The 12,820-nt window shown below is 31.8% G+C and overlaps 2 protein-coding genes and 1 non-coding gene across 4 annotated transcripts; 2 read left to right on the forward strand and 1 right to left on the reverse strand.

The window, feature by feature from the left end:
* The first annotated feature begins 3,890 nt into the window (after positions 1-3,890).
* Positions 3,891-6,947, forward strand: LOC109158486 (histone deacetylase HDT1-like). The gene is made up of 10 exons (XM_019306404.1): positions 3,891-4,015; positions 4,595-4,665; positions 4,745-4,959; positions 5,210-5,229; positions 5,313-5,366; positions 5,747-5,907; positions 6,140-6,226; positions 6,299-6,392; positions 6,474-6,561; positions 6,672-6,947. The coding sequence occupies exons 1-10, from the start codon at positions 3,997-3,999 to the stop codon at positions 6,694-6,696; spliced, it is 834 nt and encodes a 277-aa protein (XP_019161949.1). The 5' UTR covers positions 3,891-3,996; the 3' UTR covers positions 6,697-6,947.
* Positions 6,948-9,482: 2,535 nt separating this feature from the next.
* Positions 9,483-12,617, reverse strand: LOC109158537 (splicing factor U2af small subunit B-like). 2 transcript variants are annotated; one of them, XM_019306451.1, is made up of 6 exons: positions 12,308-12,617; positions 11,914-12,000; positions 11,722-11,803; positions 11,480-11,606; positions 10,919-11,364; positions 9,483-9,760 (listed from the first exon to the last, which is right to left on the reverse strand). In XM_019306451.1, exons 1-5 carry the CDS (start codon positions 12,542-12,544, stop codon positions 10,935-10,937), a joined length of 963 nt encoding a protein of 320 aa, XP_019161996.1. In that variant the 5' UTR covers positions 12,545-12,617; the 3' UTR covers positions 9,483-9,760; positions 10,919-10,934. The 2 variants fall into 2 exon arrangements, with proteins under 2 accessions (XP_019161996.1, XP_019161995.1); XM_019306450.1 differs by having other exon boundaries at positions 9,483-11,364.
* A 121-nt stretch (positions 12,618-12,738) lies between these two features.
* On the forward strand, positions 12,739-12,820 carry TRNAL-UAA. Its single transcript has one exon. It is a non-coding gene; the product is annotated as a tRNA-Leu (tRNA).

Raw genomic sequence — 12,820 nt, forward strand, 5'->3', positions numbered from 1 at the left:
TTTTGCGTTCAAAAAAAAAAAAAAAAAAGATGCAACATGTGTATAGGCTTTGAGGCAGGAGAACACATCTGGGTACATTGGTGGATCTTAATCTCATTGCAAAAAAAAATCCATACAATTAATTAATTAATATAATTACAATTATCATTATTCTAATTCAAAAAAAAAAAAACTAAAGAATTAATTGTAATAATGAAATTTGTTATTAATATTCTGTTACTAATTGACACAGAAATCAGATTAAAAGAAAAACGAAATTAATATTAAAAATGGACTCGAATTAAAAAAATGTGCTTAATAAGTAAATAACTAATTTGCTAGACAGAAAATTAGGGTAAAGAAAAAAAAATGATTATTAAACATTGTACCAGATTGTTTTTATGATTGAAAATGAATATTACAAACGTACCAGATTGTTTTTATGACCAGAAATAAGAATGAATTTTACACATGAGAATCTATTATTAATATTCTGTTATACTAATAGGCATGGGAATCATGCCAAATGAAAAAAGAATTTAATATTAAAAATTTATTGGAAATATAACACAGTTTTCCCTACGAAAAAATTAGTAACCACCAAATGAAATATTAGGAAAAAATTATGAAGAAAAAAGAAATGGAAACAAATATTAACTCTTTCTATGAATGAAAAAAGGAAATGAATATATCCATATTTCACTTAAAATATAATCAGTAATTATATTATATTATTATAATTATATTAATTATTTATGAAGAAAAAAGAAAATGAATATGGAAGGAAAAAAATAAAATTTAGACAGAAAATCTATTATTAATATTCTATTATACTAATAGACACGGAAATTAGGCCAAATGAAAAAAAAAAGATTTAATATTAAAAATTTATTAAAAATATAACACCGCTTTCCCTACGAAAAAATTAGTAACCATCACATGCAATATTAGAACAAATTATGAGGGAAAAAGAAATGGAAATGAATATTAACTCTTTCTATGAGTGAAAAGGGAAATGAATATATTCATATTTCACTTAAAATATAATCAGCAATTATATGATTATAATTATTATAATTATATTAATTATTTATGAAAGAAAAATGAAATGAATATATTAATAGTATACTGGAAATATAATCAGTAATTATATTTTTTTTATTATTATATTACTTTTTAATTATGTGGAAATGAATATTAATTTTTTTTATGAACGAGAAAGGAAATGAATATTTCACAAAGAAATCTGTTATTAATATCATGTTACTAATCGACATGGAAATCAGGCCAATTAATCGACAATTATTAGAAAAATGAATAAAAATCAATATTAATTCTTTTTATGAAAGAAAAAAAAAAAAGAAATATATATATTCAAAAGGAAATGAAATATGAAGAAAAATGAATGAATATGTTTATATTTCACTTAAAATATAACACAGCTTTTGGCACAGAAATCAGACCAAAAGAAAAAAGAAATTAGTATTAAAAATGGACTCGAATTAAAAAAAAATGTGCTTAATAAGTAAATAACTAATTTGCTACACAGAAAATTAGGGTAAAGGAAAAAGGAAATGATTATTAAACACGTACCAAATTGTTTTTGTGATTGAAAATGAATATTACAAACGTACCAGATTGTTTTTATGATCAGAAATAGGAATGAATTTTACACACGAAAATCTATTATTAATATTACGTTACTAATAGGCATGGGAATCATGCCAAATGAAAAAAGGATTTAATATTAAAAATTTATTGGAAATATAACACAATTTTCCCTACAAAAAAAATTAGTAACCACCAAATAAAATATTAGGAAAAATTATGAAGGAAAAAGAAATGGAAACAAATATTAACTCTTTCTATGACTGAAAAAGGAAATGAATATATCCATATTTCACTTAAAATATAATCAGTAATTACATTAATTATTTATGAAGGAAAAAGGAAATGAATATGAACAGAAAAAAATGAATTTTACACACGAGAATCTATTATTAAAATTTTGTTACTAATAGACACAGGAATCAGGCCAAATGAAAAAAATATTTAATATTAAAAATTTATTGAAAATATAACACCGCTTTCCCTACGAAAAAATTAGTAACCACCACATGAAATATTAGGAAAAAGTTATGAAGGAAAAAGAAATGGAAATGAATATTAACTCTTTCTATGAGTGAAAAAGGAAATGAATATTACTCATAATGAATAAATATATGAATTATTATACATAGTAGCATGGAATTAATTAGTAGGACAATTATATTAGGTAATCTAATTAATAATTTACTTTTTAAATTATATTCCCTTTTTAATAATGAATATTTTCTTAAAGTATATACACAGATTATGCTTATCAATATAGAATTAAAAGTGTATAGATGTATAATATTATTAGTACAAAATCAATTATACTTGCCTTAATAATTAATTATTAATATTATTGCCTAATAATTATGTGTTGTCACCTTTTTCGGGGTAATTATTATGGTAATTTATATACATATATATTTTTATACTTAATGTATAATATTATTGGACACAAAATAAATATACTTAGCATTATATATATAGATTATTTTTAATATAATTTCCTAATTTATTAAAGGTAATTATTCTCATAATTTTTCTAATGAGCACGTTTGCCTAATTTATAAAAATACTAAACAATGATAAATAAAAGCTTCAAAGTTACAACACTGCATGCGTATATCTACACATTAGCTATTAATTTGAGCAATTATTTGTTTAAATTCAAGCAACGATAACATCAAAACATATAAACGATCCAAACTATATCTTCAATTGCACTATATAATATTTAATGTTCTAATTTAAATAATTATATATCAATCCAGATATTCTTAGTATATTACAACAAATTCACGGGCGAAACCATATCTTTAATTGCAATATATAATATTTGAGTTATTACTGAAAAAATCAGTCTTTAATCACGGTTAATTGTATGTTACTTTTTTCCGAGTCACCCATCCTGATAGTCTGATAGTTTTAACTTTAGACGATGATGGATAAAATTCCGTTACTACTACCAATGTCGTCTAGCTATAAAGAGATTTTCAATAATGTATAATTTAAGCCATTGATATTATGTTTTTTATATACGAAAATGACAAAATAGCTATATAGCTGATCTACATAGAAAATATATCTTCCGTATAAATAATTTATATAACTGAGTTGCTAGACAACGAGCTAATTAGCCCAATTAATACAAATTATAAACACTGATATATAAAATCTCTAAAGTTGCAACACCGAATGCATATATCTACACGTTAGCTATTAATTGGGCAATTATTTATTCGAATTCAAGCATTGATAACATCAGAAAACATAATCGGTGCAACTCAATTCTTCAATTATATTATATAATATTCGATTTTATAATTTATAATTCTCCAATTATCATTCCAAATATATGGTCATATATAGTTTTGAAATCGAGTTAGATTTTTTGAGTTTGAAAATGTTTGAAAAAATAATAGAACAGATATTATCTGGTAAAGAACTATGAATATTAAAAAAAATGAAAAATAGAAAACAAATAGCAGATTATTATACTACACATGCCCTATTAATAACAATAATAATTATACTATGGATAGACCAATTATCATAATGAATTTATCCATTTTCTCTTAGAACAAGATACTGCCTAACTTATTATCTCATGACCCATTCTTTTCTCATATAAAAAATTACAAAAATAAAAGAGGCCTAAATTAAATTGTATATGAATTTTAAGAAAAGCCCAATAACTCCAACATACGGCCCATTTCGTTCTTATAATCACATAACGATTCGAATTCTAAAAATTTAAAATTAAAAAATAAAAATAAAAATAAAACATCTAATTGCACACGAATTCAAAAACCCTAGCTCTCAACCCTATAAAACCCTCCTAAAACCCTTCCTGAATCTCATCTTACGCTCCAGTGTCTCTCTTCCGCTCAAAGCAGTATCAGTGCTTTCTCTCTCTCAAAATTAATGGCCATGGAGTTTTGGGGTAATACATTCATCTAATTGTTCCTTCTTTCCCTCCCCTTAAGCTGTTCGATACTTGTCCGTGTTTTTTTGGTTTGTTTTGTTTTGTTTTAATATTGTCCGATGTGTTGTGTCATCCGTATGCTTGTCTTGTGATATCGTTGTTTGTGTTGTTACTGATTTATTTCTGATCCTGGCTCTGTTTGCGGTGGTTTGTTGGTTTTTAATAATATTTTTATTACTTTTTAAGCTCTTAATGTTTTTTTAATGCATCTTGTGAGTTGATATTTTGCTGTTGTTGATTCTTGAATTGAAGATTTATTTATTTATTTATTTTATGATGCTGCTAGTCTAAGATTAAGCTCTTTTCTTCTGTTATAATGGCCTTTTAACTTTTTGGTTTTGATTAATAAATGTTGTTGGTACTGAGTAAGCTGCTCTTGGTTTTAAATTGTGCTTGTTTATTTATTCACTTTTTGTTTGTCTTTAACCCTAAAATTCAAACTTTTTTTTTTTTTTTTTTTTGGCAACTGAATTTAGCTTCTCCTTTGTATGATGGTTTAACATTATGTGTATCACTCATCTGAAAATTAATGTCCAGGTGTTGAAGTCAAACAAGGTCAATCTTTGAAAGTGACCCCTGAGCATGACAGAATCATTCATATTTCCCAAGTTAGAGTTGCTTAAATTTTTTGTGAGTGGTACATCTGAGGTGTTTTTGTTCTCACTCTTCAATTTCTTACAACCACAGGCATCATTGGGTGAGGTAAAGGATGAGAAGGCTTGTAACAAGGTTCCCCTCCGTCTGAAGATTGGAGGGAAGAACTTTGTTGTAGGAACTCTCTCAGCTGGAGATAGACCTCAGATAATGTTTGATTTGGTGTTTGAGAAAGAGTTTGAACTCTCTCATGACTGGAAGAATGGAAGTGTCTACTTCATTGGATACCAAACTATGGACCCATGCCTATATCCTTCAGTATTGTCATTTTTTTTTACTATATATACTATTTGTCATATTTCAGCCAAGCCTAGGTGTTCTATCTGTTTCTTTCTCTGCCATGGAATGAGCTCAAGGCAGAACTTGAGATTTCTTATGTCAATATTCTCTGGGTCTTGATGGTTTTGGACATGTGCTCATGTCCCATACTTTATATAACTTTCTAATCATTATTCAATTTCATTTTTGTTGTCCTTGACATTACATTTGTTCCTCCACTGATGATGAGGATGATGGTGGTGAGTTTCATATCACTCTATGAATTTGAGTGACAATCATTTGCTTTCATCAACTAATGTTTTATTTTCTTTTTTCTTTACAGAGGAATTTGATTTTGAGTCTGATGAAGAACTTCCCATTGAATCCCCAGAAAATGGTGAATACTTTTTATGTATATATATTTATGTTTTTACATAGGAATTACATATGGTTATCTGTGTTCTCAAAATCATCTGACTCCATTCAACTTAGTCCTGTGCTGGATATGTTTTTGAGACTCTTGGAATTAATTTATTCTTGATACACTTAACAAATTGATGAATTAATCCTAAATAAGTTAAACTTTTTATAACTATTCTATTTTTATTTGTTCATGTTTTTGATGTGTTCCAGTTTAGCTGTTTCATCTCTCAAATTTGGGATAATACATACTTCTTGCTTTTCTTGTGCATCTACTAGGAGTTTAATTTTCATATGGTTGTAGTTCTTTAACCTTGGTTTCAGTTTTAATATATTCCATGTTATTGGTTTGGTCAGGGAAACTTGAACCTAAGGTTGATGCTGCTAAGCCAGCGAAAAAACCCTCTGCTACTGTTGCTCCCAAGAAAGTAGAATCGAAGCCTGCAGCAGCTCCCAAGAAAGTAGAGCCTGAATCTGACGATGATGATGACTCTGATGATGAAGATGAAGATGGCGAGGTATAACTTATAACTGATAATAGTTCACTGTTGTGTTGTTTTGCTATGATTGTATTTTTACTCAAAAATAGTGCAACCCTTAACAATATTGTTATGTTAGGTTATCCTTAGTATCTCAGTATATTAACTACACTTCCATTTTAATATAGCAGTCAACAAATGAAGTGTTAAATGGTCCTGCCATCTATTGTTGTATTGAAATTTATTACTTTTCTGTTGGAATTGATAATAGGATTCTGATGAAAGTATGGGAGATGGAGACTCTGATGAAGAAGATGATTCTGAGGAAGATGAATCAGATGAGGAGACACCTGTGAAGGTAATTGAACTAGCGAATTGAGTACTCGTATAAATTGTAGTTTTTTCTAAAATTATGTATTTTGTTTTCAAGGGTAAGCCTCAGATGAAGAAAAGGCCTGCTCAACCTCTCCCAGAAACTCGTGCTCCTGCAAAGAAAGCAAAGCAAGCCACTCCTGACAAATCAGGTTCGTATTTTTCAATGACAAGTTTCTGCTCTGATTGGCCAATTTTGGATGTGTGAAGCTTATTTTATTTGATATATGAAGGTGGGAAGAAAGGGGGTCCTAGTCCTGGAGCAAAGCAACCTCAAAAATCTCCCCAATCATTCAATAATTCAAACAAGAAGCCCCAAAAGTTGGTACCCTGCCCTATTCAAATTATTCAAGTCATTGTGGATTTATTTTTAATGATTTATGATATTTAAGAAAAGGGCACAAAATCTAAACTCTGCTCATGTTTTGCAGGAAATTTAACCAGAGAAAGCACTAGGGATGGGGATTGATGAAGAAAAGAAGAGGGATGGGATTAGTTAAACCAAAGCACAATTTTGGCATTTATTTAGTGTTATTGTTTGGATCGCTAGAAAGAAAGATTGTGAAGTATCATCGGCTTTATTTAAATATTGTCTTTTATGTCATACTATGTTCTTTTGAAGCAATTAGATTTGATTGGTCTTAAACCAAATTAAATTATTATACTAGACAATTGATTGGATGGTTTAGTGTTTGAAGCTTTTGATTTATGAGTTATTGCTTGCCTGCCACCAAGTATAATGTATATGCATGCATTGATAATGCACATAACCAGTGTCATAAAGTGGACCACGGTTCATACATCGTGGTGTGGAACTTTGGATTATGATTGTCAAAAGAAATTGTAGTAGAATTAAAATAATATTTTAGTGTATTGTTATAATAAAATTATTCTGAATGAAAAATGAAACTAACATATTTTGTCAAATAATATATGCAATTAAAATAATATTTTAAAATGAAATAAAAATAGGAGTTCAAACAATAATATATAGAGCAAATACCAATTCTCACGAATATTAGAAAAATGATAATTTTGGTCTACATATTTAATTTTTAAGATATGTCAAAATCTAAAAGTTGGTATTTTTGTCTTTTTCAACTTAAGATCTCAATTTAAGTATGAATAAAAGGATTTAAATCTTAAGGTTGATCATAATTTGTAGTTCTCATAATCCTACCTTAATTTGAGGATAGTTCTCATAATCCTACCTTAATTTGAGGATGGGAATTGTGAATTATGATCGAAACGATAAAAATACCCTTGATAATGTCATATTTAGGCATCACAAATTGACATCAAAACAATAATTGTGTATGAAAATTAGTAGGAATTAAACATGTTGACCAAATAATTAAACATGTTGACCAAATTAGGAGGAATTAGTAAGGATTAAACATGTGGACCAAAATTATCGTTATAATACTCGTGAGACCAAAATTGGTACTTGCTCATATCAAATGAAATTATAGAAAAATTAAAATGATACTTTTTTGAATACTGACTCTATTACAACCCGAGTGCCATCTGAGCACAATGTGCTTGACATTAAAATGATACTTTAGTATTGCTATAATAAAACTAGTACGGAAGGAAAATAAAACTAAAAAAATAGCAACATTATCAAATAAAACTGAAGTGTAATTAAAATAATACATCATGATTAACGCTACTACGTATACCATAGTCACTGTGATGCAGTGTTTTTAGGTGTGTTTGAAAATTATTTTTGGAGTCTTTAGTCAAAGAAAAATATCTTCATTTCAATTTTCATATCAGTGTTAATGCCACCACTACAATTGCAACTACCGTCGCCATACCGTCATTGCAACCCAACCAGGAGAGAACACAAGGTCAAGCCTATAAACTTCACAACAACAAAACAAGCAACAGATATTCACCATCACACGCATCACCACTACTACTATTATTACTGCCACACTATCATCGCCACTACAACCACTATCACTACCGACACACCATCATCATTACAATCGCTACCACTACCACCACCACCACCACCATTTATATTATTATATTATAAATGTTATTATATTCTAAACAAAACAATTAAAATATTTAATTTAATTATATAATTCTACTCAATTTTTTAAAAATGAATAAAAAATACCAAGACAATTTTCAAGAATGATTTTTTGAAAAACAACTCATTGTCTAGAAAATATTTTTCAAAAAATATTTTCCTAATTTCCAAACATACTCTTAGAGCATCCACATCAGTTGGAGAGATTTAGGAGTTATTTGTGGGCCCCAGCATCCATCTCATTCTCCACTATCTCACTCCATCACAAATAACTCTTCTCTACATCAGTTGGAGAGATTTAGGAGTTATTTATGAACCCCACTATTTAACTCACTATATTTTAATTATTTCTTTATCTATTTTATTTATAAATTTATATTTCAAGAAAATTTCAGAAAAAAAAATTTCAAGAAAATTTCAAGAAAATTCATTAAATTTCAAGAAAATCCTTTTCTTTTACAAAGATCAGTGGATACAAAATATTCTCAGAAAAAAAATTATAAAATTGAAAAAAAAAATCCACCTCAAATTTACACTCCCTATATAAATACACACCGCCCAGAGGTCTCCACCTCCTTCTCGACACCGGCAAAACACTTCCCAATGGCGAGCCATTTCCACACTATCCACCTACTAGAATACCCATTTTCATTTTCCACTAAAGAATCTCTGCCGGCCTGGAATAGCATCGTGTGTAGCAGGAAGAGCTCAAGAATCAGAGTCTCCGATGGAGGAGAGGACTTGTCGTATTTGGACATGTGGAAGACAGACGGCGATGGATCGCGAGAGGAAGTCTCTGGATTTCCAGAAGATCGTGGAGAACAGTAGAAAATCCAGCGACAATGAAGACGACGATGGCGCCGACGAGGAGGACAGCCCGGAAGCGATGGAGAGGAAGAGCAACGAGTTTCAGAAGATTCTCGAGTTCTCACTGCTTTATTTTTTTATTTTTCTGACAATATGCCTTCATTTGCAGGACAAATATTTTCCAATTATCTCCACTCCACATTAGCTATTATCTCTTGTAGGAAAGAATGCAAACTGAAATATCTCCCTATTATCCACTACTATGGATGCTCTTAATTGAAACAATTAGATATCAGAAGTGATACCAGAAATCACCGACAACTAAAGCAAATGGTCATTTCCGTACATCAGAAATGGTGGTGTGTTGGAAATGGTAGTGGTTGCAACCATCACTGAACCTAATCAAATATGGGATGAAAAATAGAATCCATGTTAAAAAGACAGAAAATGGTCATTTCCATACATCATAAATAAAGCATAGAAACACCCTTGGTCATTTTTAAGTGAAGTTGCTCATCCCATATGTGTACAATCCACACTGGACAGTCTAACCCACATCACCTAAAGATGGATGCACAATACTAAAATTCCACAAAGGCTCCTCAACCGATCCTTTTAATACAAATTCCTGACACCAAAGAGCATCGACTGCCTTGTATCTTCGACGACCTGTTACAAATTTCATGGCAAGCTGTTATTAAAATATGATGATGACTGGTCATTATCTGCATGGAAACCTGGACCTGTTTCCTGCAAAACTTGTGGTAAATGTAAGACAGACAAGTTCCTGATAGGATATTTAAATGAGAGAAGTAGAATATCTACTAGCCTGGATGGTGTTGCTCACAGGACAACCTGACTGCGCAAAAAGCAAATAAAAAACAAGGAACAATAATGGAGGCAACCTTAATGTCTTGTTTAGAAAAGAGGGAAGCGATTTGGGATTCATGTTTATAAGTATGATGTCCTATAGCTGCACAAAAAGCAATTACAAAACAAGGAACAATGGAGGAGGCAAACTAATTTTAACTTTTGTTTAAAAAGAGGAAAGGGTGATTTGGTATTCATGTTTACAAGATGATATGAAGGGCACAAGAAAGCAACGAAAATGATGGAAGGGATAAAAAACAAGGACCACATATTTTAGTTTTGGTGAAAAGGGATATTGGGATGACCTATTTGCAAGATGAACTCAAAGGTGAGTGAATGTAAACAGAGATCCATAATCTGCAAAGGCTATAGCATTCTCCAATGATGTTAACCATGTCACAAATCTTGAATTATGTGGGGACTTAAAGAGCTAATTGAGCATCCTTACAAGTAAAAGTGTTCACCACTTGGCAAACAAATGCAAAAAAATCTTATTGATGCCCTTTGTGAGGGGAACTTGACCTCAACGAGAGATGGTTAATCATACTATGAAATGGTTTATTCAACTTCAGATCAATTAGAGAATATGCACTCCCCCAAATGAATTTACAGAAATTTGAGGCAAATTATTTCAGTGCATGCAAATACAAAGGTGGGAAATGGTCTCAAGATTTTAAAAGTGCAAGAAGGAACGCAGAAAACGGCTTCAAGATTTTCAGAATGGTTTTTAAGCACTCAACTATTGGACCAAAGAAAACATGCAAGCCAAAGATACTATTAAAAATATGAAAGAAATTTCATTTATATTCCCTATCACAATATTGAAAACCTGCACCGCCTGCACAGTGGAAAATGGACAGTAAGCTAACTTTTATAGGATAGGTGGCCCTGCTTTGAAACAGAATTGTTGTACCTATACGGCAAAACAGATTCAATCATAAGGGAAAGGACACAAACCAGTTCAAGAGAGATATCAGTATGCATATCCATTTCGTTGTGAAGGATGTTGTTGGCCATAGTACTGATCCTCATCTTGTGCATAACCCCTCTCATTATTTTCACTTTTGTGATCAAGGACTTCTGCATTGGCATTTTTAGCAAGATCAGCCTGCTCCTTTTCCCGATTCCACTGCTCAATCCTAGCACGCCTCTCTTCACTTCCATCCCTAACAGGACTTCTCTCTCTTCTACCACCTGGGCTCCTGCTACGCCCCTTCCGATGGCCAGGACTTGTGCTTCGGTGCCTCCTACTCCTACTCTCGTAGTACTGATCCCTATCATCATACTTCCTACTATGGCTCCTGTGAGAACGCTCTTCATAGCTTCTATGCCTGTAGGGACTCCTGCTTCTGCTTCGGCTGCGCCTTCTGTGGTACCTCCCAAACAAATGCCGCCTCAGCTCCCTGTAGTTCATCATTAATATGAAAGAATTCAGTGAAAATTACTTGACGAAATCTCTAAACCTAATGAATCTATAATCAACTACCTATTACCCAGCACAGACACAAGGCATTCTACCTGCTAATCCTCTTAAGATGCATAAAGTTGCAGTACCCGCCACGATTGCAGGAATTTTCCTCATACTGTCTACATGTTGCTTCACGAAAATCAGTTACTGGAGAGAAATCAACAATGATAGGTCTTCCTGCATTCATTATTATTTAATAATAGAAGCAATAAGTGCTTCGGAATCAAGCAAGCTCCACATAGATCTTGCTTAAGCAGAACAAATGCATAAAGAATTTTGATTTGATAATTACCAGCATAGAACCTTCCTGAGAGATTTTTCAGAGCATTTGCAGCCTGCTCCTCTTCTCGAAACTGAACATAAACATTGCCCACCTGCAAGAACACATTACATACACAAATACATGTTACATGATAGCACGCACAATCAAAATTCAAAATCCGCTGACAAATCATACAATTATTTAATATGAAATGATGATTACCATGTGGTCAGCCAGATTATCACAAACATTCAGACTCTCAATCTCACCATACTTGCTCAATTCCTCAAACAAATCTTCATAAAATTCCTGCAAACATTGAGAAAATGTTAAATCATAAACATTAGGACACCAAATGTTGCCTCATATAAACCAAATTTCCAAACAACAATCCTTTCTCCAACCATACCAAAACATGTCACATATAAATAATCCAATATCTAACAATACTCCAAAAAGTTTCGCCAAATCTATAATCCTGTAATCGGCATCACAAACAAACAAACAAACAAATAGAACGATCATATTGTTTGTTTCAAATGCATGTGGAATCAATTAACGAGGAAACCGAAACGATTGAAAGGCACGGAAACGGCGAGAAATGAAAAATGCATACCTCGAAGTGTTCTTGCATCTTATGAGGATCGATTGGGCGGCCTTGGGCGTCGACGCCGGGGGTGATCATGTCGGGGCGCTGGTACATGTTGGAGAGGAGGATGGTGGGGCTGATGCTGGGCTTGGTATGGAGCCTGGAGCAGCGGTCGCCGTGACGACACGCGCCGATCTTGAAGTAGAAGGGGCAGTTCACCCTGTCCTTCTCCGTTCCGAATATCGATGCCAAGTGCTCCGCCATTGAAACCGAGACTTCAAACTTCAAATTCAGCTGCTGTCTCTCTCTCTACACTTTATCCCGTGTCTGGAGAACAATGAGAAGCAGTTAGAGTTGTATATATATATAACTATATAAGGCGAAGCTTCTGGATAAAAATTACATTCTGTATTCAAACACTAAGTTGTTTATGCTTATATCAAAAAGCGGAATCAAAAGGTGGTTTGCCCGAGTGGTTAAGGGGAAGACTTAAGATCTTCTGCACATAAGTGCGCGTGGGTTCGAACCCCACAGCCACCA

The sequence above is a fragment of the Ipomoea nil genome, unplaced genomic scaffold (genome assembly GCF_001879475.1).
Source record: "Ipomoea nil cultivar Tokyo-kokei standard unplaced genomic scaffold, Asagao_1.1 scaffold2821, whole genome shotgun sequence".
NCBI classification, from domain to species: Eukaryota; Viridiplantae; Streptophyta; class Magnoliopsida; order Solanales; family Convolvulaceae; genus Ipomoea; species Ipomoea nil.